The sequence below is a fragment of the Nannobrachium achirus genome (assembly GCF_963921795.1).
Source record: "Nannobrachium achirus genome assembly, chromosome: 2".
Classification (NCBI taxonomy): Eukaryota; Metazoa; Chordata; class Actinopteri; order Myctophiformes; family Myctophidae; genus Nannobrachium; species Nannobrachium achirus.
The window spans coordinates 70,809,703-70,822,202 of record NC_137811.1 but is presented as its reverse complement, the minus strand read 5'-3'; the positions used below and the strand labels follow the sequence as shown (position 1 = coordinate 70,822,202).

Below are 12,500 nucleotides of genomic sequence, written 5' to 3'. Positions count from 1 at the left end.
CTCTCTCTCTCTCTCCCTCATCAGAACCAGAAGGACACAGAACACTTGCGGTCAGTGGGGGGGAAGGTGACCCTGCCCAGAGAGCTGTCTAAGCTGGTGCGGGGACCCCCCAGATCCCTGCAGTGTAAAGACCGGGGCTTCAACCTGCTGAGTGCCTTCCAGAGCCTCAGCTTCAGCAATAAGACCTCCACCCCCAGCCCCACCCCCACCCCCACCCGCAAAGCCATGTGACTCAAACACTCACTCTACCGTTCATGTACTGTATACTTCCTCTTGGGGCGGGCACACGCGCACACACACACACACACTAGGGATGGGACGATGATCGTTATCATTTATCGTGATGAAAAAACGTGGAGATTTAAATCAATCGACCAATTCACCTTCTATTTGCCGAGCTGCATATCTGGTACTATTTTAAACCCTCTATAATTGGTAAAATGGACCTGGAAATAAAGTACTTGATACATTCTTTTTTTTTTTTACTTACTTTACGCCCCATGATAATGGGTCTTGGGGATATTTTGATTATCGCGATAATATCGTGAATCATTTCTTTGGTCACAATAATCGTGGCATGACATTTTCATATCGTCCTATCCCTAACACACACACACACACACACACACACACACACACACACACACACACACACACACACACACCAACTCCCGAACGGCCGGTTCATTCCCGGCCGGTCCAGGCTGGGCGGCCAACAAAGTAAATCGTCACTGTCGGACAGAAACCTCGTATCTCCACGTTTCAAATGTATACATTTTTTCGCAAAGCCCTGCTTCATCATACAAGGCCGTCGCACAAAAGTAGTGAAAACAGCAGATCTACAAGCACACAACGCGTTGTGTGCTTGTAGATCGGCTGTTTTCAATTGTTTAAATCATTTTTAAAATGATAAATACAAAACAAACGGTTTTGGACATACAAGGTTTCCACCCGACAACGACGAAATATAACTCATGTAACTGGCACACTGGCTTGTCACTTGTCATGATCTGAAATGGCAAATCTTTGAGTAGCAGCAGCGCTATGGAGAGAGATCTCTCTCTATAGCACGCAATGAGGGCCTCTACAACTCTTTTTCCCGGGCTGAATCAGGGGCCCAGCACGTCCCTGCTCTCACACACACCACTTTGTGCCCTACTTTGGGCCATGTGTCATATGATGTACTGTAAGGGCTCACCGACAAGCAATCATGACTCTGTTTCTGAGTTTGATGTTTTATGTCAATGTTCTTATTATTTTAAAACCTGTATTTGTGCAATGAAGAGACGACACTCTAAAAGAGTGTGTCGAAGCTGTACTGTAGTACTATTAGTACATACTGTACATACTGTACAACTAGACTACATCATTATTGTTTTGAGATTATTCATGTTGTTTATACTGATGTAATGCATGATGTCAGGCTGACTGACTGAGACATTTTATATAATAAAAAAAACGGTTTTATCACATGACTCCAGAGTACGACTTGTGTGAGTTTTGGACAAAATCTGGTGTGTGTGTGAATGAATGAATGAATGAATGAATGAAATGTTTATTTCCGTGTCATGCCACAATTTGGCCCATCCCATATGGGCTTATATGACACATTGAACAGCAAAATGAACTTAAATCAGTAGTCCTTCCGGCGTTTACACTACGCCCATGTTATACATTAACAAATTCATAACCATGAGAACAATACATCAGAAACAAAATTATCTTACATAAAACACTGCTATTTTACATGTATATGGCCCTCCTTCTCATTGACCAAGCTTTCTCCAGAAATGTAGCAAAAGAAAAAATATCATATTGAAACAGTCGTCTCAGCTTCTCTGAGTCATCACACCACACAAATTCATAATTTGGATCAGTCTTAATAAAAAGTCTCTGCCTAATAGAGTTGTAGAATGGGCAATAGAAAACAAAATGCATTTCATTTTCAATTTCATTAAGCTCACACAAACCACATAACCTATCCTCCTCGGCTGTGCCTATGTATCTACCCGTCTCGATATGAAGACCAAGTATACCAGCCCTAATTTGAGCACATAAGGATCGTTTCTTTTTTGAAAGGTTATACAGTACATAGTTTTCTGGACCATAGACCTGTTTTATCTCACAATATGTGCGGAGCTTTGGTTTACACCATATATCTAATGCCCATTTGTCTTTTACGTTTTGAAAAATAATTTATTTTATTACCATACTCTGTATGTTTTCTTTATTATAATAATGGTCTTCATACCCAGCTCTCAACAGAATATCATACATGTCCATAGCCCATGCACCCTTAATCGAGATGTCCCACTCAAAAATCTTCCTTACAATTCTATTAGAATTAAGACCAAGTATTCTATTCCACAGACGTACCATGTGCATACTCCACCGTACCTCATTGGGTTCCCACCCCATATCCCCCATGATAGCCAGGGTTGGTGTAAATTTGTGTACGCCCAAAAAGTACCGCATTGCTCTATTATGTACAGCCTCACTTTTAGGATATTGCTTAAATCCCCACACTCCTGCTACATAATCTAACACTGGACAAACACAAGCCTGGTATAGTTTGGAGTAAGTAGAGAAACCAAGATCCCTCAGTGTCTTTGTTTTAGCTATAACACCCCCTAGTGCTCTACTTGCTGATTCTGTCAATAAAGTTGTTCCTTTTATAAAATTCATATGTTCATCCAAATAGAAGCCTAGATATTTATAGTACTTTGTATAATTCAGCTTTGATTCCCCAAATTGGAATTTAAAATCACTTGTGCGCATAGCTGGGTTTTTAAAATGAATAATTTCTGATTTCTTTTCATTTATCAAAAGTCTCCATTTTTTACACCAGTTACTTGCACATTGTGTGTGTGTGTGTGTGTGTGTGTGTGTGTGTGTGTGTGTGTGTGTGTGTGTGTGTGTGTGTGTGTGTGTGTGTGTGTGTGTGTGTGTGTGTGTGTGTGTGTGTGTGCACATTTAAAGGCAGAAATTAACTTAGGGAGTTGTTGATCAGAGATATCCATCATTATTAATTATTATTATTATTATTTTGGGCTTTTATGCCTTCAGACTGACAGGAAATGGGGGGAGACATGGGGAATGACATGTGGCAAATGCCGTCCGGATCGGGAATCGAACCGTCGCCGCCGCCAGGCATCCATGCCTATGTGGCAATACCTACCCGGTATATACTGTAAGTGGTAAGCGCCTGGACCAGTAGGCCAGTGGGCGCCCCTATTAATGTATTATTAATGTATTATGTATTATTTATTACATGGCCTATGGTTCAAGAGTTACAGGTCAAAATGTAAAGCGGCCTTTTCCACCATGAGGTGGGTGTCTTAGACTTGGCCTACTGGGAGAATGCGTGCAAAGTTAACGACTATAACGCTCCAGCGGTTTACGAGATTAGCTGCACACAGACGCACACACAACACAACGCATGCACGCTCGGGGCGAAAAACATCATCTTGCCAAATTTCTGCTATGTTTCAGCTGCTGTCACACGCAGGGAGCCTGTCTGTGAGTACTTTAGGTGTTCTTTAGCTATGTCTGCTACGTTTGATTCCTTGTAGGTCTAATAGAATTTGTGGCCTCACAGAAAGCATGTGTGTGCGTGTTTGCACATGCACGCTGGACAGTGTTGGTTGTCTTTTTCTTGAACTCTGACCCTGCGTCCATAACTCATCACTATCAGCCCGCTGTGAGCCTGGAGGACGCAGAGAGGCATCCAACAGGCTGTAGGGAACCCGGAGGGGAGACGGACGGAGACACAGTCTGTCCCGCGTACGCTCAGGACCATGTGGAGCAGGTCCCTGTGTCCTCTGAGGGGGACGGGGAGGAGGACGTGGTCTCTGCGGACGCTGCGTGGCCTGGCGGAGACGGGGGGCAACGCAAGGGACGACCAGAGGATAACGGGAGCGACGGCGCAGGTCGCGGAGAAGTCTGAGGAGGAGGCAAAGAAGAGCAGAGAAGGTGAAGGTAAAGGAGGCGCACGTGTGAGGAGGTTCGAGGAGATCCCCCACACGGGGAGGAGCGGATGGATCAACCTGCTGAGGTTCTGGAGAGAGGGCCGCTTCCGCACGCTGCACAAGCACATGGAGAGGACCTTCAAGTCGCTGGGGCCCATCTACAGGTGCTGTATGATATCGGCCGCGTGATCTTGTAGATCTGCTATTTCTGGCAATGAGTTTTTAGAGGGGGAAAAAGAAGGAGGCCAAGTATAGACCCCTGAGGGACCCCGCTCAACGAAGTGGTTAAGTGGTTAAATTGAATACTACACTTTTTTATCAGCTATTTTTATCAGCTATCCCTAAGTTCCTGGGACACCTGATGAAAAATGTTTTTGCTTTCTCTGAGGGCAAAACCATGTCTAAAGTGAACTTTATTTCTCAAACTGCAGCGTAATACAAGGCTGTGATTCAACACTCTCTATTCACTATCTAGAGTCATGACATCATCACAAACTAAAGGAATATTTCCAGTTAGATAACGGCGTTATCTAACCGGAAATATTCTTTTAGTTTCATAACGCTGCCGGCAGTGTGGCATTGGAGCAGTATTATTCATTAACCTTATTAATTCTGAAAGAACACGACTCTCTAATATGTCATTTTGTTAAATATCAATACTCTTAGTCTTAAAAGTCCTTAAATTGACACTTTAGAAAAAATTTACAGATATATAATTCTGTATACACTTATACTGTATGTGTGTTGGTCTGTTTACTGTTGAGTGAGAACCGTTGGGGATTCCCTCTTTATGAGCGATAGGGACAACACGGTATGTTAGGGCTTGTCCTTGACTGTGTGTGTGCGTGTGTGTGGGTGTGTTCCTGTGTGTGTGTGGGTGTGTTCCTGTGTGTGTGCGTGCGTGCGTGCGTGCGTGCGTGCGTGCGTGCGTGCGTGCGTGCGTGCGTGCGTGCGTGTGCATAGAGAGTACCTGGGCACCCAGAGCAGCCTGAACATCATGCTTCCGGCTGACATCAGTGAGTTGTTCCGTTCAGAGGGCTTCCACCCCCGCAGGATGACCCTTCAACCCTGGGCCACGCACCGAGAGACACGCCAGCACAGCAAGGGGGTCTTCCTCAAGTCAGTACTCTGTGTGTGTGTGTGTGTGTGTGTGTGTGTGTGTGTGTGTGTGTGTGTGTGTGTGTGTGTGTGTGTGTGTGTGTGTGTGTGTGTGTGTGTGAGGACTGCACACATAGACATAGATAGATAGATAGATAGATAGATAGATAGATAGATACCTTTATTATCCCAAGGGGGAAATTCAGTTGTCCAGTTGTAGCACACAGTATACAGTTATTTACAAAGTTACAGAGAAGTAAGAAAATGGTCAAATGGTTCTTGTCCAAACTCTCCTGAACATGAATGCAGCATCTTCTGTTGAAAGAATTGCCCTCTCTGTGTAGAAATCAAGCACTGAAAATAGCCTACCTCCAAGCTCAAAACGTGTCGCAGCGCGACGCGTTGTGAGCTTGGAGGTCTGCTATTCTCGACATTTTCACCAAAATGTCCTGGTTAGAGATTTCAGCCCGTGCCTCTCTAACATTCTCTGCACGTCCCTGGAGTGTGTGATAACCCAGACATCTTTACATCTTTGACAGCTTATACACCAGCTGTTGTTGTGGTTGATGAAGAGTCCAGGGAAGTGTCTGTATTTGCATTACAGATGGCATGCAGCCTAGAGGAAGCCTTTATGACCAAGCTCATTAAATACCAACCACTCCTACATACCATCTCAGACCTAAGTTATAGTTGCAGGCGTTTTGTTTTCATATTTGCCAGCCTAGGAGATATACAGTACCCACAAACTGGCTGGGCTATTTTTTAAATAAATAAAATATTTAAGGTGTTTTGAATTTTAGATTCTAGTTATAGAGAGCCAATATATATATATATATATTAATAGATATAATGCTTATTAGCCAGGGATCCTTTTAAGAAGGAGTGTTTCTTCACTATCGTTTTAGTGATTTTAACGATTTTGATTTGCATGCATGCCCCCAGGTTGGAGGCATGCATGCGAGTGGCTAAATAATATGTATTTTTAGACACAATAAGCCCATTCCCAAGATGCACCTCAATCTTTCATGCAGATGTGACTTATGGGGGCTGGTGTAAATAGTAACAAAGAAAGCAGTAAATGAAAACATTTTGACACTCATCTTTTCTTTTCTCTAATTACAATCTAAAATATGAACCCTTGTTGTAAAAAAAAAAAACGTCTCAAATGCTCTCTCCTCCCTGTAGGAACGGAGAGGAGTGGCGGTCGGACCGCCTCCAGCTGAACAAGGAGGTGATGATGTCCTCGGCGGTTCGGCGCTTCGTCCCCCTGCTGGACGAGGTGTGTCAGGACCTCTGCCTGCTGCTGAGGAGCAGGGTGAAGACGGAAGGCAGGGGGGGCAGGATGACCTTTGACCCCAGCCCTGACCTGTTCCGCTTTGCACTGGAGGGTCAGACATCACCGTTCATTCACACAAACACCAGCAGAATGATTGGTTGTTTGGTGCGTGTGTGACTGTGTGACTGTGTCTGTGTGTGACTGGGTCTGTGTGTCTGTGTGAATGTGACTGTGCGTGTGTGTGAGAGACTGTGAGTGTGTGCACGCGCATGCATGTGTGCTTGTGTGCATGCAGGTGGGTGGGTCTGTGTGTGTGTGTGTGTGTGTGTGTGTGTGTGTGTGTGTGTGTGTGTGTGTGTGTGTGTGTGTGTGTGTGTGTAATTGTAACCTTGACATCAAAACAACTGTCTTGTCTTGTCTTGTCTTGTCTTGTCTTGTCTTGTCTTGTCTGTCTGTCTGTCTCTATCTGTCTGTCTGCCTTCCTGCCTGCCTGCCTGTCTGTCCGTCTGCTTGTCTGTCTGTCACTCCTAAATCTCAGTGCAGTTATTTCAGCTGTTTCTATAAATATCTCTTCTGCTCCTTTCATCTTTTCAAGTGTCGATGTGTTAATCCTCTTTCAGACCAACTCCGTGAAATGCGTGTGAACGCACGCATCCCTTTTATTTCATTTCCAATGGGAGCATGATACGTGACAGTCTGTCTAGTGTGAGACGGCAAAGTTCAGGCCGGTTGTCCCGTATCTGACGGACCGACAAGGAAAGATCTAATTTGAATAAAGTCCATCTCAACCAACTTCATGCAAATCTTGTCCCTCTGTGAGATATGTGAAGCCAATGACAGCAGCACTGCTGTGAGTATACTGTAGGTGTGTCTGTGGGAAGTGACAGGGAAGTGATCCAAACAGCGTGACAAACAAACAACTTGTCAAACAACAACAGCACTGCCCAAGACTGCGAACAGAAAAGCCTGGTTACGACTTGAGGCTGAGACAGCATAGAACGGTGCTGTTTCCGCTGGGAGAATTTCCCCGGATGTTATTATTTTTTCACAGTGTGGCTGTGGTGTATTCCCCGCTGGCGAAAAAAAATGTTCTACTTCTCCGACCCTTCGGTTGCGCTCGTAATAAACAACATCCAAACAAAAACATGGATTCTGACAAAGTTACACCTATTAAGAGCAAGTTAAGAGCTACAACTGTTTAAGTTTGTTTCACTGGCGGATGTAAACAGACCTGCACTGCGTGAAGTAACTTCCCTTAACCACAGCACTTCAACCACTTCAGTTATGCAGCCATCCATCCATCCATCCATCTTCAACCGCTTATCCGGAATCGGGTGGCGGGAGTAACAGTTCCAACTGAGACTTCCAGATTTCCTTATCTCGAGCAACTCCCTCCACTCCCTCAGGGAGCATACAGAGGCGTTCCCAAGCCAGAGTTTCCCTCCATCTGGTCTTTGGTCTGCCACAGGGTCTCCTCCCAGTGGGACGTGCATCGGGGACCTTCCTAGGAAGGCGCTCGCGGGTGGCATCCGTACGCATTATTCCGCCCCCTCCCCCCACAACGGCAGATAACCACGCCTACATTTTAGAAATCTTTTAATATTCTCAAGTCTGATAAAACAAATAAAGAGGTGGGGTTTCTGACCCCTTTAAACTCCTTCACCTGGAGTAAAGCCTCATTCCCTACTGCACCGTGGATATTGTGGCCAGGGTGGCCCAAGACACACGTGCTGGAGCAGTGGTGGACAGAATTGTGTTCTATCTACTGCGTGTCCACAGACCTGGTATGGAATGGATGCACCTTTAGACTGATGCACATCTGTTTGTGTGTGTGTGCGTGTGTGTGTGCGTGTGTGCGTGTGTGCGTGTGTGTGTGTGTGTGTGTGTGTGTGTGCGTGTGTGCGTGTGTGTGTGTGTGTGTGTGTGTGTGTGTGTGTGTGTGTGCGTGCGTGTGTGCGTGTGTGCGTGCGTGCGTGTGCGCGTGTGTGTGTGTGTGTGTGTTAGGGCTGTCACAATTATTACATAATCGTCTAATCGTGATTATTTGACATAATCGTGATTATTTTTCATAATCGTCATAATCGTTTCCATGTCAAAGATAGTGGAAATAGCACAACGCAACGCGTTGTGCTACGCGTTGTGCTACTCACTCGTTGTGCTAATGCGACGCGTTGTGAGCTTGTAGATCGGCTATTTCCACTATCAATGTTCTTTTTGAAGTGTAAAGTTGTCAAATATGTCAGTAATTTCTTTGTATATTTAGGTTATGTGTCATATCTACCATGTGTAACTTCAAAGCCTAAAAGCCAAACAGAAATGTAATTGTCAACGACAAAAACGCAATTAAATCGTTAATCGCAATTATTTGAGAGAAAATTCATCATCATGTAAAATGTCATATCGTGACAGCCCTATGTGTGTGTGTGTGTCCCCAGCCAGCTGTCATGTTCTGTACGGGGAGCGTATGGGCCTGCTGTCCTCCTCCCCGTCCCAGGAGTCCCAGAGGTTCATCTGGGCCGTGGAGCGCATGCTGTCCACCACCCCCCCGCTGCTCTACCTGCCCGCCCGCCTGCTGCACCACCTCCGTGTCCCCCTGTGGACGCAGCACGCCACTGCATGGGACCACATCTTCACCCACGGTCAGAGTTTCACATTTTTTATGCTTTTTCGTAGTAAAGTAAAGCCCTGCTTCATCATACAAGACTGTCTGTCGCACAATAACGCCAACACATGCTTGTAGATCTGCTATTTTCATTATTGTAAAATGATAAATACAAAACGAACGGTTTTGGACGAGGTTTCCACCCAACGATGACAACATTATTGATTATTATTGATAGATTATTATTGGTTTAAATTATGTATTCATTGATTCATCAATCAATAAATGATTGATTTATCAGACAAACAAACAACAAGTCGATCAAGACCTTTATTGATGCAGCAGACCGGAGACCTGCTACAAATCCTATCCTTTATTAAAATTGGCTTAAAGGAGTAGTTCACCCCAAAATGAAAATGTTTCTATTGATTTTGGGGGTGAACTACTCCTTTAAGGCAGTGTTTCTCAAATGGTGGTACGTGTACCCCTAGGGCAGTACTGCAGGGGGTACTCAGAAAATACCCTCAAAAAGGAAAACTAGCATAAATCATTTTTGTTCATAGTTAAAGAATTAACTGCAATTGAATTAGGAGGGGAAAACATTTACTGTTATGTTTAATGAAGACACGTGGAGAAACTTGATATGAGCCTGAGTTGTTATTTAACCCAAATTACATATGGTACCAGGCAAATGGGATGTGTTTTAGTTGTTTGGAAGTTATTGACATGAAAACTTGACTGAAATGTTATGACCACAGTGTTGAAAACGAGAAAAGGGGGCACCGTTTGAAACTTTTACCACTAGCATCATATACCACTATGTATTTATATTTTAATTGCATTTTATAAGCAAAATGTTGTTGTTGGGTAAAGGGGTACTTGGATTCAGAAATCATGGAAAGGGGGTACTCAAGCCAAAAAAGATTGAGAAACACTGCTTTAAGGGAAGACGGACCGGCTTAGCCATGAACAAAGCATTGGCCACCGCTAATGAAATAATGTTTTTACTCAAATAAAAAATACAGTAAAATAATAATAACAACGGCTCTCCTCCTGCCATGTCCTCTCCTCCCCTCCCCTCCTCCTCTCAGCTGAGGCGAGGATCAAGCGTGCTCTGCGTGGACACGAGCGCACGTCCCGGAGGTCAGGGGACGCAGAGGGACGGGGAGGACATGTGAGGACGGGCTCGGGGGACGCAGAGGGACGCTACACGGGCGTCCTGCGCCAGCTGATGGAGAAAGGACAGCTGTCCCTGGACCTGATCAGAGCCAACATCACTGAACTCATGGCTGGAAGCGTTGACACCGTACGTGTGTGTGTGTGTGCGTGTGTGTGTGTGTGAGTGAGAGAGAGAAAGAGAGAGAGAATATAGGGTGTGCCAAATGTAGAGCAGCCATTTCTTGGGTAAACACAGCCTTACACAGGTGTTCTGATTAGACTATAGCATTAGTTCTATGCAATCAAACAATTGAAACACCTGTGTTTTGACCCAAGAAATGGCCGCTAAGGACTACAATCAATGACGTAGCCGCTGGCACACACTATACAGCAGGGGTCAGAACACAAGTGCCATGTTTTTATTTTCTAGATAGTCGTTATGACACGTCAACATTCATATTAATAACTCCCCATCAACATTCTGGCATATTTTGATTGGCAGATTGTTATAACAATCATTAGACTCAATAACCACCAACCTACTGTATCTCTAAGTTAAGAATTTTAATGAATGTAGAATCATGTGCAGGATGTATTTGCTGCAAATTGGGTGACTTAATGTAATTGACCACGTTTAAAACAATATTTGATTTTAAAATATAAATCCTCACACTTCTGCCAGGGTGCCAGTGTGTGTGTGCTCTGCCCTGCCATAACTTGTGACACCCAATGTGCGTTAGCCCACTCAACTTGTGACATCCGTTTGACCAGCTCAGTGGCCTTGTGGTTAGAGTGTCCGCCCTGCGACTGGGAGGTCGGGGGTTCAATTCCCCGGCCGGGTCATACCAAAGACTATAAAAATGGGACCCAATGCCTCCCTGCTTGGCACTCAGCATCAAGGGTTGGATTGGGGGGGTTGATCACCACCACCAATGGGGATCCTGTCTGTCTGTCTGTCTGTCTGTCTGTCTGTCTGTCTGTCTGTCTGTCTGTCTGTCTGTCTGTCTGTCTGACTGACCAGCTCAGTGGCCTTGTGGTTAGAGTGTCCGCCCTGAGACTGGGAGGTCGGGGGTTCAATTCCCCGGCCGGGTCATACCAAAGACTATAAAAATGGGACCCAATGCCTCCCTGCTTGGCACTCAGCATCAAGGGTTGGATTGGGGGGGTTGATCACCACCAATGGGGGTCCAGGGACTGCAGATGGAAATTAGCCCACAGCGGGCTAAATCTGGCTCATTTACATTGAAGTGAAAACTGACATGTCCATTAATGAGCAAGGTCCCTGTCAAATAAACAGATCTTAACTCTTAACTTGTGACACCCAAAATTTGGATGCCACAAGTTTTCTTTGTTTAAATCAAGGTATTTTACTCCCATGGTGCTCTGGTGTGATTTTTAGGGTCGGATGTCATAAGTGACATTTTCTTAGATTTGTGTGTGTGTGTGTGTGTGGGTTTGTGCTCGTGGACTCCCCTTGGAGGCTGGACCATGCTACTTTTAAAAATGTGGATTTTCCATCATTTAAACAGATTTTCGTCAAATCTGATAGTTAATAATGACACCTGATTTTTTTTGGAGCTGTACGAGCCCTGGAAAGGGTTTTAAAAATGTGGATTTTCCATCATTTAAACAGATTTTTGTCAAATCTGATAGTTGCTAATGACACCTGATTTTTGATTGGAGCTGTACGAGCCCTGGAAAGGGTGGTTGCCGAAAGTGAGTATACAGCCTCGCATGCAATTTATCGGATGTCGGATGTCACAAGTCATCTCAAGGCAGTGTGATCACCCTCCCCTGTGCCAATGTTGGCACCCGTGCCTAAGGTTGCCTACCCCTGATATACAGTATATTAAAGGCTCCCCTCCCCTCCACAGACAGCGGTCCCTCTACAGTTGGCTCTGTATGAGTTGGGTCAGTATTAAAGGCTCCCCTCCCCTCCCCTCCACAGACAGCGGTCCCTCTACAGTTGGCTCTGTATGAGTTGGGTCAGTATTAAAGGCTCCCCTCCCCTCCCCTCCACAGACAGCGGTCCCTCTACAGTTGGCTCTGTATGAGTTGGGTCAGTATTAAAGGCTCCCCTCCCCTCCCCTCCACAGACAGCGGTCCCTCTACAGTTGGCTCTGTATGAGTTGGGTCAGTATTAAAGGCTCCCCTCCCCTCCCCTCCACAGACAGCGGTCCCTCTACAGTTGGCTCTGTATGAGTTGGGTCAGTATTAAAGGCTCCCCTCCCCTCCCCTCCACAGACAGCGGTCCCTCTACAGTTGGCTCTGTATGAGTTGGGTCAGTATTAAAGGCTCCCCTCCCCTCCCCTCCACAGACAGCGGTCCCTCTACAGTTGGCTCTGTATGAGTTGGGTCAGTATTAAAGGCTCCCCTCCCCTCCCCTCCACAGACAGCG

General features: G+C 45.3%; 1 protein-coding gene across 1 annotated transcript in view; it reads left to right on the top strand.

Moving 5' to 3' along the window:
- Positions 1-3,797: 3,797 nt before the first annotated feature.
- The window catches only part of cyp11c1 (cytochrome P450, family 11, subfamily C, polypeptide 1), a gene marked incomplete at both ends in the record, with an annotated part of 11,997 nt that continues 3,294 nt past the window's right edge, over positions 3,798-12,500 (top strand). The window contains 5 exon segments of the mRNA XM_080744019.1: positions 3,798-4,132; positions 4,932-5,087; positions 6,252-6,454; positions 8,778-8,981; positions 10,036-10,258. Of these exon segments, the coding sequence (XP_080600145.1) occupies positions 3,798-4,132; positions 4,932-5,087; positions 6,252-6,454; positions 8,778-8,981; positions 10,036-10,258 (1,121 nt within the window).